The 19,658-nt window shown below is 40.5% G+C and overlaps 1 protein-coding gene across 1 annotated transcript; it reads left to right on the plus strand.

The window, feature by feature from the left end:
* The first annotated feature begins 6,797 nt into the window (after window positions 1–6,797).
* On the plus strand, window positions 6,798–12,083 carry LOC4347787 (26S rRNA (cytosine-C(5))-methyltransferase NOP2B). Its single transcript, XM_015756522.3, has 17 exons — window positions 6,798–7,263; window positions 7,444–7,607; window positions 7,686–7,749; window positions 8,014–8,147; window positions 8,315–8,398; window positions 8,539–8,613; window positions 8,696–8,767; window positions 8,865–8,938; window positions 9,198–9,250; window positions 9,368–9,477; window positions 9,807–9,875; window positions 9,957–10,031; window positions 10,532–10,624; window positions 10,703–10,782; window positions 10,890–10,989; window positions 11,163–11,599; window positions 11,689–12,083. The coding sequence occupies exons 1-17, from the start codon at window positions 6,885–6,887 to the stop codon at window positions 11,723–11,725; spliced, it is 2,100 nt and encodes a 699-aa protein (XP_015612008.1). The 5' UTR covers window positions 6,798–6,884; the 3' UTR covers window positions 11,726–12,083.
* Window positions 12,084–19,658: the final 7,575 nt, after the last annotated feature.

Here is a 19,658-nt window from a genome sequence, read left to right on the forward strand (position 1 = left end):
TTGGGGAAACCCCTCCCGTTTCCATTCATCACAGAAATGTTAAAAACAAATCATCCCCAGAAACAAGTTGATGCCATCTCATCAGAGGTTTCCAGTATTACCAAAAGTAAGGATTTTTTTACATAATGTAATAACATTTCGGCCTTTACTCAACAAGCTACAGCCAATTATTACGAAGTCCACACATAAACAAATTCAGCACACACTGACATGATATAAAGAAAACACAAACTAAAAGACACCAACACAAGATAAAAGAACCTTGAATTACTGAATTCAATTCGAGAATCTCCATCCGAAGTTGGCAAAAAGGTGCATAATCATCGACTCAAGTTTACGACATACGTCATTTATTAGCTTGATATCATCATCATGCCTTTATGGTTGAGCCCAATCCCAAAACCAATATGTTGCCCTGAAAAATACATGCAAATAAGATTTTGATGGTGTTTTCTCAAAAACCATATCATTTGTACTAAACCAAAAGGCCCAACATACGGCGGAAGCCCCTACAAGAATAAGTTTTTTTTAAAAACCCCTTTAGGAATCTAAAAAAAAATCATAAACATAACTAAACTCTATAACACATAATTAATCAAAACAAATCTCCCTCTAACAGACATATGTTTACATTTTCAACTACTGAGTTTTTTTTCTCAATTCTTTGCTCAATTGTTAACCAATCATTATTACTAAGCTTTCTATAATGCATAGGGATACCAAGATATCTAACAGGAAAGTCTCCTATTTTTCATCCAAAAATATTTGAATATTGCTCATAACATTTGTTTGCCTGGCCAAAGCAAAAGAATTCACTCTTGTGAAAATTTATCTTTAGGCTAGATAATTTTTCAAAAGCAGTTAATAACAATTTCATATTCTTCGCTTTCTCTAAATCATGCTTAAGAAAAATAATAGTATCATTAGCATATTGTAAAATAGATAAACCATCATCCACCAAATGTGTGACAACTCCATAAATCTGACCATCAACTTTTGTTCTCTTAATTAATATGGCTAACACATCAACAACTATATTAAAAGAACTGGAGATAACAGGTCCCCTTGCCTTAAACCCTTACAAGTTTGAAAATTTACCCTCACTTGATCATTTACTTTAATACCAACATGTCTCCATTGAATGAAAGAAGCAATCCAATCACACCATTTTTGCGAAAAACCCCCCATTCTCAAAGTTTGTTGAACAACAGACCACTACACTTTATCATGTTGGGAATCTCTCCTCTCTGAATGTTTAAGTACTAATCACTAGCACTAACATAAACACTTGTATTTACTCGGTGGACACAAACACACAAGAACTGAACAAAACACACAGGCTTTTGGTTGATGTGTCCCCTAGCTCACATCGTTTCCTTGTTTATATAGACTCAGTACATGCAAAGAGATTACAATGGCCAAACCCACTCAGCCACAACTCACGCCATGCACACAGACGTGGGATGCCCATGCACTAAGTAACTAACTAATCCTACTTATTTGCCAAGAAATCCCAATACATGATTACCACTAATCGCAGCATATGCGGCTAATCACTAGCAACAACTAAATCTCATGTACAGCTAGGACCGATTCACTCGGCTAATACTGACCTTGTCTTGCTTGCAATTCGGCTACTTCTCGCAGCACTCCACATGCAGTTGAGCTTGGTCTTCATGAACGTTGTTTGCTCCATTCTCGCACCACCGCATCGCACGGCACGTCGGCATCTCGCCAATGAGCTGGAGCCAAACTAAATATGCAGTGACCTATACTACATGTAAACAAAATAGAACCATGCATATATTCTAATTAATGACAAGATTAAACTCTATCAATTTCCCCCCTAATCTTGGCATCTCCATTCACAAGAGAGTTGGTTCATCATCACTTGATGCTGTGGCAAGAAGCGCTATCTCCTTGTTCTTCTTTTTCGCTGGACACTCAAACGCAAAATGACCGAGCTCTTGGCAGTGATAGCACATCACCTTGGATTTATCAAACCTCTTGCCGCGGGCTCGACCAGCACCATCATCAGTGTTGCGTGTGGTGAGAAGAAGCTGCTCCCCATCATTGTCACTGTGCTTCCGTATCCTCTCCTCGAAAGCTTTGAGGCGGCCAATAGCCTCCTCAAATGGCATGGTGTCCAAATCGCAGAATTGCTCTATCGCTGCAATTATGTGCAAAAACTTTTCAGGCACTGAGTCAAGTAGCTTCTTGACGAGCTCATCGTCCGTCATGGTTGCACCAAGACCACTCATTGCGTTTGCTAGGCCACTGATTTTGCCTGCAAACTCATCGATGGTCTCGGTTTTCTTCATGCATAGTGCCTTGAATTCACTCTTCAAAGTTTGCACCCGCGCCTTCTTCACTCGATCAACACCAAGAAATCTTGTCTTTAGGCTCTCCCAAGCCTCTTTCGCCGTTTTCTTGTTGGCGATCTGCTGCAGCACCTCATCGGGGACGGCCCCAAAAAGACATGCCAACGCCATCTTGTCCTTCTTCTTCTCCACGACATCGTCAGCCGCGGACTCGATGGCATCCCAAATGCCTTGCGCCTCCATGTTGGCCTCCATCTTGATCGCCCAGGTGGAGTAGTTGGTGGAGGTGAGCATCGGGTATGGCAGCGACACGCCGCCTTCCCTCATCGATCGCGACGCGGAGTGCTCGACGATGGACATCTTGTTGAAGCGCAGGATCTTGGGCATAAATTGGCTCTGATACCAATTGTTGGGAATCTCTCCTCTCTGAATGTTTAAGTACTAATCACTAGCACTAACATAAACACTTGTATTTACTCGGTGGACACAAACACACAAGAACTGAACAAAACACACAGGCTTTTGGTTGATGTGTCCCCTAGCTCACATCGTTTCCTTGTTTATATAGACTCAGTACATGCAAAGAGATTACAATGGCCAAACCCACTCAGCCACAACTCACGCCATGCACACAGACGTGGGATGCCCATGCACTAAGTAACTAACTAATCCTACTTATTTGCCAAGAAATCCCAATACATGATTACCACTAATCGCAGCATATGCGGCTAATCACTAGCAACAACTAAATCTCATGTACAGCTAGGACCGATTCACTCGGCTAATACTGACCTTGTCTTGCTTGCAATTCGGCTACTTCTCGCAGCACTCCACATGCAGTTGAGCTTGGTCTTCATGAACGTTGTTTGCTCCATTCTCGCACCACCGCATCGCACGGCACGTCGGCATCTCGCCAATGAGCTGGAGCCAAACTAAATATGCAGTGACCTATACTACATGTAAACAAAATAGAACCATGCATATATTCTAATTAATGACAAGATTAAACTCTATCATATCATAGGCTTCTCAAAATCAATCTTAAAAATTACACCATTCATTTTTTTATGTAATTCATGAATTGTTTCATGGAGGATAGCAACCCTTCCATAATGTTTCTCCCATATATAAATGTTGTTTGTGTAGGACTAATAACTTTCTAAGCTACTCCAGAAATTCTATTTGTAGCAACTTTAGTAAAAATTTTAAAACTGACATTGAGTAAACAAATAGGCCTATATTGTTGATTCTTAATAGCCTCTTTGCACTTAGACAGTAAAATAATAGTACCAAAGTTGAGTGAATAAAGATTTAGACTTTCACTATGAAAATCCTTAAATAAATCTACCAAATCAGATTTGATAACATTCTAGAACACTTGATAAAACTCAGCAGGAAATCCATAAAGACCTAGAGATTTAATATGTTCCATTTTAAAAATTGCATCTTTAATTTCCTTTTCTGTAAATTCATCTACTAAAGCATTATTTTCTAATTGAGACACTTGGGGATATCACTTATCTGGCTTTCATCCAAAGTTAAAGAAGAAGCTTCAGGAGGACCAAAAAACCTTTATAATAAGTACTAGTATGCGTCTTTAAATTCGCATCACCACTTAAAACCCGGTCCCCATCCTGTAATTGAAAAATTCTTGTTTTTCCTATGCTTCCCATTTGCAACCAAATGAAAATATTTGGTATTTGAGTCACCTTTCAAAATATCTTTAGTCTTAACTCGTTGATACCATTTAATTTCCTCTTCGGTAAGCAAACAAGCTAACCTATTTCTCCAAAAAAAAAATTCTAGTATCAATCTCATCCTGACTCAACATAGTTAATTTAGCTTTTTTATCTAACAAATCTAATTTTTCCAGTCGTAATCTACGAATTTTTGCCTACCAATGCTCTAAAGTAGTATTTCCATCAACAATATTTAACCAGATTTCCTTAACCATATCTACAAACCATCTATGAATAACCAATCTAACTTAAACTTAAAGTTTTGATGACTATTACAAACCGAAGATGAATTTATATTTAAGACTAAAGGAACATGATCTCATATGTCTATATTAAGAGCAAATATCGATGACAGTGAAAATTTTTGTTTCTTTCCTGGACATTAGCACTCTATCTAATTTTTCATAAGTTGGCACTGGTTAAACCAATAAAAATAAAACCTCCAAGCCTGAAAGAGCATATAGCATTTTAACAACTCAACAAGAGCAAACACGCCGCAGTTTGTTTCCAAATGAATACAGAAGACAAAAGAAAAACAAAACACTCAAATTTCCGTCATCCAAAGTGTTTAATGTATTTCTAGTTTCTTTTGGCTCCTCCCTTATATTTTTTATCGAATGAAATAGGATAATGTATTAATCAGATCAGTGGGATCTCCCGGCATAATCATTTTAAAACACGTAAAATGCATTGAATTTTTACCTTAAGCAATTTCAAGCAGTCCAGTGTATACTCTAAGCAACACAAACGATTCAAGAATCTCAAACACAAAAAATCAATTGCATGTACTACAAAGATAGGAACCATTGTCTTCTGATATTTGTCATTGGAGTGTGCAATACGCCCACAAAGATGACTCTTGAAAAGGTACGAAGGAGAACATGATCTCCTTCTGACCTACCATCATGTTTTAAATTGTAGCACATGTTTAGTATATACTTGAAATATGTGTATACTAACACAGTTAAAGAAACCTTCAAACCATATATTCAACGATGAAATCTCATTGCATTCAGTCTTTGAAGACATTGTCATAAATGCAAATATGATAAAAATCAGTGCACTGTGGAAAAAAAACATACCAGTTAAAATCTAAAGACGACATGTTCTACTGCCACTGTCTCTCCTCTCAAGTGTCTCTCCTTTCAAGTGCATGTTCTACTGCCACTGTCTCTCCTCTCAAGTGTCTCTCCTCTCAAGTTTCTTGCTTTCATCAGGATCACCATTAGGATCAAGATACGGAACCAAACTGACATGATTACATCGCCGCCGCCGTTGGGTTGCAGGCAAGTAGGGGGGCCTCTACTCCGCGTGCACGCGCCGGATGCTTATGTCGCGCGCGCCTCCCCGCCTAGGCACTAGCCCCCACGGGCCACGGCTCTCACGCACTGCGCGCTATTAGTGCTAACAATCATACTTAATGTTAATACTAGTATTTATTATATTAAAAAAATAGTTATAAGTTTGAAATTGGTAGTTGAAAGATTTTAAATTTTGAGTTGAATATTTTTAAATTTGAATTGAAAGATGTAGATTTGAGTTGAAAGTTTTCAAATTTTGGGTTGAAAGTTTCAAATTCTGGGTTAAAAGTTTTTAAATTTTAAGTTTCAAAATTTGAGTTGAAAGTTTTCAAAGTTTGACTTGAAAGTTTAAAATTTGACTTGAAAGTTTTTAAAAATTGAGTTGAACGTTTTGAATTTGAATTATAATAAATCAAATTTTATTGAAAATATCTTCTAATAGAAATATTGATGACTTTCGATATATCCCAAATCAACATGAATATAAAAAAAATAGAGTAAATTGCAATTCGGGCTAGGTCTTTTTACCAAAGTTTCACTTTGGATTACCCCCAATCCAAAGTTTTCACATAAGGCTAGTTATGTTTACCTCTTTTGCACTATGGACCACCCTTTTTTCATCTCTCTCTTCTCCACCTTCGGCTCTCCCACCACCACCATCTCCACCTTCGGTTGTCATCTAAATATGATGGATTGCCCCTGCTTCATTCCGATCCAACGGTGAAGCTCATTGCCTCTTGCTGCCCCTGCTTCATTCTAATCCAATGGCATCTGTACCTGAGGCACTGGGGGCACGGATAAAAACTGGACTGAGGAGGAGCTCACTGATGTGGGAGAAGAGGAGCTTGCCAAGTCGCCGGTGCCTTGTCAATCAAGCTCCAGGTGGTGGCAAAAATGGTGGTGGTGGGGGGAGCCGGAGGTGGAGAAGAAAGAGATGGAGATGATGGTCCAAAGTGCAAAAGAGGTAAACATACCTAACTTTATGTGCAAACTTTAGGTTAGGGGTAATCCGAAGTGAAACGTTGGCAAACAATAGCCCAAACTGCAATTGACTCAAAAAAAAAATATATGAACGAAAAAAAAAGACATGCCGGCTAAACACATGCATGCGTGTGTGATGCGTGTGCAGGTGTGGGACCAATGCATGCATACATATGTTGCAGGGGTGGGACAGGTGCATGCATGAGTGCGCACTACTTGCTAATCTAGCGCGTATGCGCTAATTAGCATTCCTGGCCAAGGGGCAGATGCGAACTCGTGAACTTTCCACTTCTTCGCTCGTCGGGCCGCTGCGGCCCAAGGCTCAAGGCCCAGTTAGAGAATCAGACTTCGCGAAGCTGGGATGGGCTGATCCGGCCCGGCCCATATGGAAGGCGAGGTCGTTCTCGCGGAGGCCCAGCGTTAAAACGGGAGGGTCTCTCCTCTCCTCGCTTCTCGCGGCTAGGGTTTTAGGGTTTTTTTTTTCCCTTCTCCTCCCCATTCGCCGGCAAGCCTCCGCTCCCACGCGGCGACGGTCTCCTCCCATGGCGAAGAAGGGCGCGCCACGCAGGCAGCAGCCGGCGCCGGCGGCGCGGCAACTGGCCGTGGCGAAGAAGGGGAAGGCCCCCCCGAAGGCGGCGAAGAGGGCGCCGAAGAAGAAGCAGGAGCTGCTCGAGCCGTCCTCCGACGACTCCGAGCTGGAGCAGCAGCAGGAGCGGCTCCAGGAGGTGGAGGAGGATGAGTCAGGGTCGGACCTCGACGCCCCCTCGGACTCCGGCGCCGAGGAGCTCTCCGACTCCGACGATGCCTCCTTGGAGGGAGGAGACAGCGGCGACGAGGAGGACGATGACGAGGAGGAGGAGGAAGATGACGACGACCCCCTCGCTGACGACTTCCTCGCTGGAAGTAGTGACGACGAAAGTGGTAACGCACGGATTACTAATGAATTGATTTAGCTTGAATGAATAGTGTAGTGTGTTTTTCCCATTAAGTCAATTTTATTGTAGAATTCACGCGAGATTGTATAGTAATCGAGAATGTGGAAGCGATGCTGGATTGTACATCTCGGTAATATCTATTGATCCACTATATTGGGTTTTGTAGCCGAAGGAGATGACTCCGGAGTGGATTCAGATGAGTCTGACGACCTTGAGGCTAAGTCACGAGCAATTGATGAAGCGAAGGGGAAGGCAGAAGAAGAAGCTGAGGAGGAACTCAAACTCAATATTAGATCAGAATCTGATGAGTTCCGATTGCCTACAAAGGAGGTTGATTCTTCTGCCTTCTGTTCTGATCCTTACCGTGTTCAGTTTTATTCGCCTCTGAAGCTTTAGTATAATCTGCAGGAGTTGGAGGAAGAGGCACTTAGACCACCAAACCTGCCACATCTTAAAAGGAGGATATCAGAAAGTGCGTTCATCAATATATTTTCTATTACCTAAGTTCATGATTTTTTTAGATAAAACAGAGGAGCCTCATTTGGGATTTGACACAATATTAGCAAGCTAACGAGATCTAGCTGTTTGCTGGTGTAAACTCTGAGGGCAAATTCAAACTTATTATTATGGCCATCTGCATTGTGATAGAAGCGGTGCATACACACCGTAGGAACGATTTTCTGTTAAGCACTGCACTTTCTAACTTTTCCTTCTATCCATTGGTCTTACCCTCTAGTTGTCCGGGTACTCTCAAACTTTAGTAAGCTAAGGCAAAAAGATGTGCCGCGAAAGGATTATGTCGATCAACTCAAGACTGATGTAATGTCATACTATGGATACAATGATTTTCTTGTTGAAGCATTTATTGAGGTGAGCTTGATCTGCTTATTTCCTTCTGTTAAACTGTGTTTTTCTCCACCGTATCATCAGAGATCATCAGATTGTAATTAGAAATTGTTGTCTGACATGCTTATGGAAACTGTGGTCATCGTTTACCTGCCATCCTAATTAACATTATAAATGTTTTTACTGTGCAGATGTTCCCAGCTGTTGAGCTTGTTGAGCTACTGGAATCTTTTGAGAAAAGACCACCTGAGTGCTTGCGGACGAATACATTGAAGGTAACTAACTATATTTCAGATCAATCTCCTGATATGTATGTATGTGGTGACATGGAATGCATGGTTTGCATCTCGCTTCATTCTTTTCTTTGCTTGCTTAAGATTATCTTTCTTACCTGTTTTGTTTGTGATGTTGGCAGACCCGGAGAAGGGATCTTGCTGCTGCTCTTATACCAAGAGGATTTAATCTGGATCCGATAGGGAAGTGGTCAAAGGTATGCTTTGTTTCAATCTTTCTCCTTTACTCAAGCAAAGTCCAGAATCTCAAAGCAACTCTCCTTGTATTGAAAATGGCAGGTTGGTCTGGTTGTATATGACTCCACCATTTCAGCTGGTGCCACTGTTGAATATATGGCTGGGCATTATATGGTACCTTCTTATCCCCTATCTTTCCTATCTTGGTATGCAGATTATTTCATTTTTTTTTCTCCTTCCATTAACATTGGCATTTAAAATGTGACTACAGAAACAAGGTGCAAGTTCTTTCTTGCCTGTGATGGCTCTTGCTCCTCAGGAGAAGGAGCGAATTGTTGATATGGCGTAAGATGTTTTCCTTTCTCTCATATACTTATGGCAATTGTTCATTTATTTCATGACTTCAAAGTTAACATGTGAACCTTTTTTTGTGATGTACACGTGATTCGAATATCCCATGCATGTAACCTCGTCATGCTACCCTGACATAACACTTCTCTGCTTCGAAATTTGATGTTAATATTTGATTGAATTATTTATTTTGAACTTGTGAAATTCATGTCCTCATCTCTCATCAGAAACTGAGTGTTTATCTTGGTTCCAGGGCTGCCCCAGGTGGCAAGACTACATATATTGGAGCTCTTATGAAGAATACTGGTCAGTGTGCTTTGCCTGTTTTTAGTACATTTTGCTCCTATAGGAGTAAGTTTGTTTTGTGCACTCTCCTGGCAATTGAATTGCAAACATACTGTTTTCTTCATCTGTCATGCACAGGAATAATTTATGCAAATGAGTTCAATGAGAAAAGGTTGCATGGACTTTTGGGCAACATACATCGCATGGGTGTTACCAATACCATAGTTTGTAATTATGATGGTAAAGAGGTGAGTAAACCGTATAAATATTGTTAACATGGTGCTAATAGTTGTGTTTCATGGACTATCTAATGGCAAAAACATAATCAACTAACTACATGCATTAAGAAAGAATATTGATTTGTGGTGTTTTTCAAGTATAATCTAACAATTTGTACAATATGATGACAGAAATGAATATATGTTCATAAGTACCGTTTCTATAATCTTTTGCTAACTTTTGGTCCATTTTAATCTTGCAGAAAATAAATGTCAAGTCCTGATTTTTTTTTGCTTGAATTGGGTGTAGAATATTCTCATTGGAAATCTATATTGTGATAACATACTTTTCATTTCAGCTACCCAAAGTTCTTGGGATGAATTCGGTTGACAGAGTTCTTTTGGATGCGCCCTGCACAGGCACAGGGGTAAGCATCATCTACTTCATTTAAGCTCCTGGTCCCAATATATTCTCTTTTATTTAACAGATGTTTACTTTTTCTATATAGACCATTTGGAAGGACCCACAAATTAAAACATCGAAGGGCATTGAGGACATCAGAGACTGCGCTTTTGTACAAAAGGTGCATTCTTGTATAGGGCTTCTTTAAATCGAACCTGCCTGCAGTTTTACACAATTCTTAATGCAACCCTTCTGTTCATAAGGAAAAGAACTGCATTCCACGTGCGTTATTTCAATTTGATTCTTAACCAAGTAACTTGCTCAAAACATTACCCGTCCACCCTCATGTTCTTGAGTTGGTTTCAAGAGTCATTTCAAAGCAATTTATATTGTGCGGTTCAGTTGTGCTCTTACATGGAAATAACATATGAACCCCAGAGCTGCTATGTTCTATTTGCTCAATATTTATGGGTTTTGTTTGCTTATCCTTTATTTGTTAGGCTATGTGATTGTGTTCAATTATTATTTGGTGCCATATTTTTTGTTTGTTAGGCTATGTAATAATTTAGTGCATTCTGCTCAATCTTTCTGGGTTGTCTGCCTAACCTTTATGCTCTATATTTGTTTGTATGCATATCATATACCACTATTTAACAATCTAACTGATGAATTGTTCTACAGCAACTCCTGTTAGCAGCTATTGATTTGGTTGATGCCAACTCCAAAACTGGCGGTTACATTGTTTACTCAACCTGTTCGTTGATGATTCCGGAGGTAAGTTCATTGGCCTTGTGAGTTGCCATAGCTCAATGATACTCAACTTAGTTCCTTGAACCTCTCTTCATCTTGCAGAATGAGGCAGTTATTGACTATGCCCTTAAAAAGCGAAACGTAAAGCTTGTGCCTTGTGGATTAGATTTTGGACGTCCAGGGTATTGTAAATCTGTCTCCCCTCATGAAGAATGTGTTGCATTTTGTGTCTCCCCTCATGAAGAATGTGTTGCATTTTGTCTTATATTGTTTTATGTTTATCCTACAGATTCATCCGGTTCCGAGAGCATCGATTCCATACTTCTTTAGATAAAACAAGGAGGTTTTATCCTCATGTGAACAACATGGATGGATTTTTTGTTGCAAAGGTAACACCAATGCTATCCTTCAGGGTGAAATATAAATATATTATTTGCAAATAGTTTGATCCTGTGCTTATTCCATTTATTAGGATGTGTTGAGTGTACTCTATGATGAACAGTTTAATTTTCTTTGCTTGATATAGACATAACATCTGATTATGGCACTTGCTTTCACACAGCTGAAAAAGTTGAGCAATACAATCCCAGTGACATCCGAGTCATCTAAAGTGCCTGAAGAAGCAATTGAGAAGACTGATCCTAGCAGCGACGATCTTCAAGAACAGCCCATTCAGTCAAAAATACACAAAGATGTGAAGAAGATGAATGAAGAGACAACCATCCTTGATGGGGTGACTGAGGACAAACAACAGACACATGATAGGCCTGAAAAGACGCTCAAAAACCATAAGAAGGGTGAGAAGAAACGGAATGGCCCTGGCAGTGGTAAAAAAGAAACACACAACGAAAAAGAAGAGCCTACAAGTGAAAAAAAGCAGCCTGTGTCTGCTAAAATTAAAAAAACTGTTCCCAAGAGAACATCAGGAACCAAAGAAAAGAAGCCAGATACTGACCAAGGAGGGAAGAGGAAAAGGAACTGGATGGTTAGGCGAGAATGGTGAGAGTACAATGCTCTTTTTTCTTTTATGCCTGTATTTGATTGTTTTCTTTGCTTTATCCTAATATGGTGTAATTATCTTACAACAGGGAAGCTTATAAGAAGTCGAGGAGTAAAAAGGTATGAAAAGCACGGGTGAAGGAACTCTAGCTGTAGACAAATTATTGCAGTGAAATTTGATAACCCCATGAGGGAAGATGTTTAAAAGGAGTAACAAAACTCTAGCCGTAGACAAACTGCAGTGAAATTTGATAACCTACATGCGGGGAAGATGTTCAAGAAGAGACAAAACACAGTTTTGCCGTTGGTTATGTTCGTGGTGAAGGAAAAAAATTTGTTGTACTAGAAGTGATCGTGTGTAATTTTACCCCTTTTCCGTCTTGGTTTAATGTATCAATAACTTATTTTGTCATGACACTAACGCAAACTCTCAGAGATGAGTGTTATGAACATACGAGGGGAGAGAGAGATGTGATTTACTTCATCGATCATGTTGCCTTCGCGTGCTGATTGAACAGTATGGTGTAATGGTGGTATATTGTGCTTTCGTGGCTTTGCTCGGGCCCCCCTGGTTGCGCTGCTTCAACGTTGTGCTGTGCCCTTGGGGCGGGTTTGCAGTGTGCTGCACATTGTAGATTCAACTTCAAGTCACCAGGTGTTCAACTGTTCATCGCTCGTCAGCCAAACATATGCCATTCGCATAGGATCTCATCAGTATTCACTTCAAGTAACCGACGGCAGCAGATAACAATCATAAATTCAGGAATAGAAATGTGGATGCACGGATACACATGGAGAGAAGAAATTCAGGATAAGAAATGTAGTTGCACGGATACGGCCCAGGGTTCTTCTCCCTCCTCGCTGCGCATGCGCAATCGCCTGCAAAATTAAAGGATCGAAACTTTCGATGCGTGATTTTGTGCTGAGAAGCAAAGGCTACCAGTACATACAGTCTACAGTTGTTCAACTGAAGTACAAGTATTTCAGGATCTGATGACCATGTCTGAAACTGAAAATCACAACAAAAAATTGACCGCGCGAGTTCTGGGCCGGCCGAAAATGGAAACGCAGAATCCATTGATCGCGAGGATCAACATTTTCGCCACTACGCCCATCAGGTTTAATTCGTTTCCGTCTCCGTTTACCTTTGAGTTTGGCACTCTTATCCGATTCGGAATAGTTCTTGACTTCTTTTTTCTCCCAGATTTAAGAACCCCGGTTTTGATCGCGTCTGATCAACTGAGCGCTCGATCGAAGGGGTCTTTTCATCGAGGATGATGTCTCAGAAGTGGGCGGCAGCGAAGGCGCAGGCGCTACAAGACCTGGAAACGCGATTCATCCAGCAGACGGCAACGATCCTCGGCTGCTACGACCACCTCCTACCCGAGCACATCAGGCTTGATCTCCAGGAGCAACACTGCAACGACCACAAGGTTCCCGACGATCTCTGGCTCGAGTTCATCAACGCCGCTTTCGATGGGAATCCCGAGACGCTGGATCGCGAAGGGGGGGAGCAACAACTCGAGGTCCATGCACGGAAGGAAGCAGACAAGTTTTGGATCGAGGCTGCGGGAGCAGCGAAGAAGGCGCAAGCCCTGAAAGAGATGGAGGAGCGATTCAGGCAAGAATTCATCAAGCCTGGTCTTGACAAGATACTATTAGAACTAGTAGAATCCCTACCTGAGAACATCAGGGAGGACTTCTTTAGAGTTAGATACGAGATCGTTGACGAAGTCCAGGAGATTCTTAACGAACGTGTGGAACAGAATTTCGGGGTAGGCGATCACGAGAAGCGGCTCAAGATCCGGGCTTGGGAGGAATCGCAGAGGTTCCGGATCGATGCTGCGGCCGATAAGCGTGCTGCCAAGAAGCTGCAGCCTCTGCAGGATATGAAGAAGGGATTCATCCTGGATAGATTGGATCGCTTCTTACGGGGCTCACCCAAGTACGTCAAGCAGCACCTCATCCGGGAACACACGGAATACAGCGTACCCGCTGATATGCAGCTTAGGTTCATAGATGATATCGAGAGGAGATTCCGGAAGGTCGATTACCAAGAGGTGATCAAGGCTCGCATTTGGGAGGGTTACGAGAGGTCCAAAATGCCTCTGATAAAAAGGTCCCTCGTCACTGTAGGTGTCATGCTCTCCAGCTTCTTTGTCCCTGGGAATAATAAAGTCACAAAGTTGCAAAGTTCCCGGGTCGATGGAAGCAAGGAACAGGGTCGAGGAACGTGGTACGCGACTCGTGAGAGGCTTTTACAAGGTGGGAACGAAAATGACCGCGCGGAGGAACGCTGCCACCTACTCCCTCCGTCCCACAAAAAATCAACCTAGTATTGGATTTGATGTTTTCTAGTACAATGAATCTAGAAAAATGTCCCATCCAATACTAGGTTAAGTCTTTTTTGGGGCGAAGGGAGTACTCCGTTTCCTATGACTATGGATGGGATGTCCAAATTGTTGAAGATGGTGTGTTGGGCGACTTCGGTCATCATCTTCTTTGCGGGCATGCTCAGCTGCAAGTGCAACCATGGAAGCTCGGAGAAATCGCTTCTGGCTACCTCCCCAATCGAAACGCCTGATATTGAAAATTCTGCTCCAACTGCTTACTAGTGCTATCTAACTGAAACACTTAGTTCCATCTCTATGGTACCGATTGTTAGATAGCAAATTTGTACATAACCATTTCGATGACATACAAATAACGAGACGGTGTCCCCTCGAGAGTTTAGAATCCACCCCCGTTATTCTGTGCTAAGAAGCAAGGCTACCAGTACAGTCTACAGTTGTTCAGCCAACGCACAAAAAATATTTGAAGATCTGATGGCCGTGTCGCAGGCGTGGTCGAAAAGGCCTCCGGCGACTGAGATGATGGATCACCTGATGAGGCCGATTCCCTGGCCCCTTGGAGTAACGGGCTCATATAGTTGGGCCGCTTTATGGGCTACAAAATAGTAGTCCTAGTCTCTACAGGAATCACGTTTTAATCCACGATTTGTTAGGGGTCGGAGTAGAAAACACCGAAACCCCAAAAAAGCTTCCATCCGCTACGTGAACACCTGCAATGTTGGCGACCTAGCAACTGAAAACTACCATAGTTCGTAGTTCTAATGTGATGACTGATGCGTATCTCTTTTTGGGTTGGATTATCCTGGTTCTTCGCATGATGCGCCTTCTTCTTGGATGGGGTCGGAGTTTTAATCTCTGAACCCCCCAGGCCATCACGAACCCTCGGATTAAAACGTACGGCTAGGATCCGAGACTTCTTCTGCATGCCTGTATTGTTTCTTCCGACGTAACTCTCAAAGAAACATAATGCCATCTTGCAAACTTGGTACTTCTTCCGTTTCATATTATAAGACTTTCTAGCATTACCCACATTCATATATATGTTAATGAATATATATATATATATAAGAAGTGTCTAAGTTCAGCGCCACACGATTTGGCGCTGAACAAAAGGGTCACTTTTAAAATAAGTTTTGGCAACGGTTCATTTGTAAAATTAGTTTTTTCAAAGGGTCAAATTATCAAAATTAATGCTGCAAAATAATAGTCATAGTCTCTACAGGAATTGAATCACGTGTTAATCCACGATTTGTTAGGTCGAAGTAGAAAACACGGAGAGAGCTACAAATCGGACGTCCGATGGTATAAAAAAAATCGGACGGTCAAATGTTTCAGTTAACCGTTGGTGCAACATTATGCTATACATGGTGAAACAAAAAAAATCAGCCTCTGAATCATACATAAATTTTGTGAAACACAATTAGAACACATGGTGAAACATATTGCTATCATGTATGAAACACTAAGTTTTTATTGTTTGAAACATATGTTTTTCTTTCATCAGAATATAGTCATGTGATATCTTGTTGTAAAAATTTAATTATAAAAAATTCAACGGTATGATCAAGTCGCTCATCGGATAAATAGTTTAGAAGAAAAAATATTTTTAAGATCACTAAATACATGCATACATGTATGGTGTGGGGAGAAAGCCAATCGAATGGCAGGAGAGAGTAGTGACATAAACATCCCATACTTTTTCTTGGTCATTTATAAAACTTTAGGTTATATATGTTGAAACAAAAAATTCAGTTATTGAAACATTTAATTTTTTTATGAAATATAATGAAAATATGTGTTGAAACATATTGCTACCGTGTCTGAAACATTAAATTTTAACTGATTGAAACATATGTTTTTCTTTCATCAGAATGTAATGATGTGATATCTTGTTGTAAAGATTTAATTATAACAAATATAATAGTGTGATCATATCATCGATTGGATAAGTAGTTTAGGAGAAAAAATATTTTAAAGATCATTATATCATGTAATAGATGTATGAAGTGGATAGGGAGATAGTAGTTTGCCCATCCGATTTTTCATGATACGTCAGACGTTCGATACTAAGCATTTCCGAGAAAACACCGAAACCCCAAAAAAGCTTCCATCCGCTACGCGAACACCTACAACGTTGGCGGCCTAGTGTTAACAACCAAATTTGGTAATATCGGCATCGGAAAGGGGATTAGATTGAAGTAAGGACAGAGGCGGAGATCAAGTTCAAAAACAGAGCAAGAATCGGCCGGAGTCCAGATCGGCTACGATTAGATCGGCTGGGTCTGAGTTGTACCGGGTTAGCCGATGTAGCCGATTCCGACAATACAACCCGATGTATGATACCGGGTTCAAGTTGAAGTGCTTCGAGATGATCGCCACGCATGGATAGAGTCCTGGGAAGACGATTGTATCTATTAATTAGGGTATCTTAAGTAAATTCTTTAGAGATAAATGTGGGCAAGAGTCTGTCGTAAAGGCTTATGTATCTTAGAGTTTGTTAGAGATAATAGCCGTGTCCGGTATGGGCATATCTTGTAATTCTTGGGTATAAATAGACTCCGAGTCCTATGTAAAAAACAACAGACGTTCAATACAATTTCGGCGCATCGCCATCCTTTTGCTTTAGTTTTATTTCGACGAGTTCTCGCTTTCGGGTTGAGCTGCATCGGTTTCGATCTTCAACAAGAGGTAAAACTTGTCATGGCGACTTGTGTTTTCGGGATTAGTGCTTCCATCTTTATGACACTCTAATCTTGTTTATGTAATTCGTCGAGCTATCATATATCTTGTATAATCTTCGACAATATCATTATCTAATCTATAATCGGCCAATATCTGTTAGTAGAAGGCAGCCGATTAGGTTAAATAGCGACGTTGGCTTAGATTATACAAGATATCTACCACTCTATGAAACATCTAGCGGCTTGATTGTCTAGATATTGTCCTTCTTTTCATACTTAATGCTGCATCAGTTGAGTTTGATCTATTAAGTCGTGCTTAGAATTGTAATCTCTAGCCTGCTTTCTAGTTGCCGAGTAGAGTAGTGTCGGAGTTTCAGCCGATCTTATCTGATTTAACTACTTCTATCCTATACGCTTATTTGATACGTTAAATCTGCCATTTGCATTAAGATCTTGTCGCATCTAAAGTATATTAGGCTACTGTTTGGTATATTTGATTTGCTTTAGTATCTTAATACAGAGTAGTATCGGAGTATTAGCCGATACGTGCCAGGTCTACATGATCGGCTATGCTATAAACATATATAATCCTCTTATTAGTATATATTTCGATCGTAGTGATTTATACTGTCTCGGCATTACGACCGATCTATCCCAATCACTCGATTTAAGTATATACTAGCATGAAGATTATATATCGTTGATACCTACAGCCGATTGAGCAGATCTAGGTCTTTCTTTCTTATTAACGATTGCCGATCGATTCACATATGACATCGTCTCAAAGATAAATGATATGTCATCGGCATCTAGCCGATCGGCTATCATTTATGGATTTAACTACAGATTCTTTGTCTTTGTTTCTTGTTGATTGCAGGATCAAATCAACTGGCACGCTCATACATTCGAAGGCGAGCTTTGGACCTGCACTAGAGTTAAGCAGATCTCCCAAGCCTCGTGTTTTCTGTCAACACCTAGCAACTGAAATCTACCATAGTTCGCAGTTCTAATGTGATGACTGATGCATATCTCTTTTTTGTTGGATTATCCTGGTTCTTCGCATGATGTGCCTTCTTCTTGGATGCGATTTGAGATGGCTGTTTTAGAAGTTAGGCCCTGTTTAGTTCCAAAGTTTTTTTCTAAACTTCTAACTTTCCATCACATCAAACCTTTCATACACATACAACTTTTCAGTCAGATCGTTCCAATTTCAACCAAACTTCCAAACTTCAGTGTGAACAAAATACAACCTTACTGGGGTCGGAGTTTTAATCTCCGAACCCTGGCCCCCAGGCCATCACGAACCCTCAGATTAAAGGCCCCTTTGAATCGTAGGGTAGAAAAAACGGAGGAATAGGAAAAACACAGGATTCTGACAGGAATTGAAGTGTAAAACAGAGGATTGCAAAATACAGGAAAAACACATGAATGGTCGTTTGATTGGAGCGCAGGAAAAACGCAGGAATCGGATGAGAGAGATAGACTCAAAGGAAATTTTCCAAGAGGTTGGAGCTCTTGCTAAATTTTCTCCAAAATCCACATGCAATGTGCCATTTCATAGGAATTTCATAGGATTTGGAAAACTTTAATCCTTTGAATTAAAGGGCCAAATAAGAAAATTTCCTATAGGTTTTGAATCCTATAAAATTCCTACATAAATTCTTTGATTCAAAGGGGCCCTAAAACGTATGGCTAGGATCCAAGACTTCTTCTGCATGCCTGTATTGTTTCTTCCGACGTGACTCTCGAAGAAACATCTTGAAAACTTGCTACACATGGAGGATAGAGATCGCGGGCGAAAGTTACAACGTCCGCAGCTTCAGATTTTAGGCAAATCCCCTTCAGAGAAAAGAAGAGCCGAATTCGGTCTGTCTGTGGAAAATAAACTTGCAGAGTTGCAGTGCATGGACTGCTCGGGTTTTTTTCTGCCACTAGGAATGATAGTGCCATTTAACAACCGCAATCTTCGGTCTCAGACAACAGCAAGACTCTTATGCGTCGTTTGAAATACAGGTAATTGGATAAATTTTCTGGAAGCTAATTAAAACTAACTCCAATAAGACCCCTGCAAAATTATTGTGTTCCAAAGGAGGGCTCAGTTTATTAAGGTCTAATTTCTAAAATTAGCTTCGGCTAGCTTCTAAGCCAAACTATGCCAAAGCACACGCTAATACTGCGCCCCTCCTGCAGCAAAGTGAAATTCAAACTACTTTTTTGGTCTTTTAGAAATATATTTTTTGCTGTACCGTTGGTTGAAGCATGATAAGAACGCAAGTTGGTTTGAAATTGTCCACGCCTGCGTGCAGAATAGTCCACATTTTGGACCAACGGTCATTTCGAGAGAATGACACCACTTAACATGATACTCCCTCCATCCCTAAATATTTGATATTTTTAACTTGTTTAAACATGTTTGACCGTTCGTCTTATTTAAAAAATTTAAGTATTTATTAATTATTTTCCTATCATTTGATTCATTGTTAAATATATTACTACTACTCAAGTTTTTGAATAATATGTACAAAAAAAAATTTTGAATAAGACGAATGGTCAAATATGTTTAAAAAAGTCAACGACATCAAATATTTAGGAACGGATGAAGTAGAAAAGTAAGAAAATGATAGGACATTGAGAGCTGACAATGGCATAGCAGCTTCGACTTCATGCAAACGATCATCGTCGTTGTCAAGCCCGCAATAGTGACGCAGCAGCTCCGACTTTACAATGAAGGAGTATCATCATTTCCAATCTTTGTCGTAAAAATCGTATTTATGGAGATAGAATCAATATAATTTACAAAATACAGTTTGTATTTATGAAAACATAAGCAAGAGTTGCACATCAAAATACATCTCGACAGCACCGTCACAAGTAGTAATCATTAACCGGTCGATTGATGAAGTTTGGCTATGGCGCACAAGTGGAGCAAGGAACATTCAATCCCTGCTCCCGGACACCCGTGGAAGTACAATCAACAATATGTAAGTCGTGACATATACCCCCAACCCCTTTCCCCTAGCAGCCCAC

Source organism: Oryza sativa, chromosome 9 (genome assembly GCF_034140825.1).
Source record: "Oryza sativa Japonica Group chromosome 9, ASM3414082v1".
NCBI lineage: Eukaryota > Viridiplantae > Streptophyta > Magnoliopsida > Poales > Poaceae > Oryza > Oryza sativa.

Coding starts and splice junctions, on each gene's coding strand:
- LOC4347787 (XM_015756522.3), top strand. CDS start 6,885: ATGGCGAAGAAGGGCGCGCCACGCAGGCAGCAGCCGGCGCCGGCGGCG. Junction 8,148..8,314: donor TTGTTGAAGCATTTATTGAG/GTGAGCTTGATC, acceptor TTTACTGTGCAG/ATGTTCCCAGCTGTTGAGCT. Junction 8,399..8,538: donor TGCGGACGAATACATTGAAG/GTAACTAACTAT, acceptor TGATGTTGGCAG/ACCCGGAGAAGGGATCTTGC.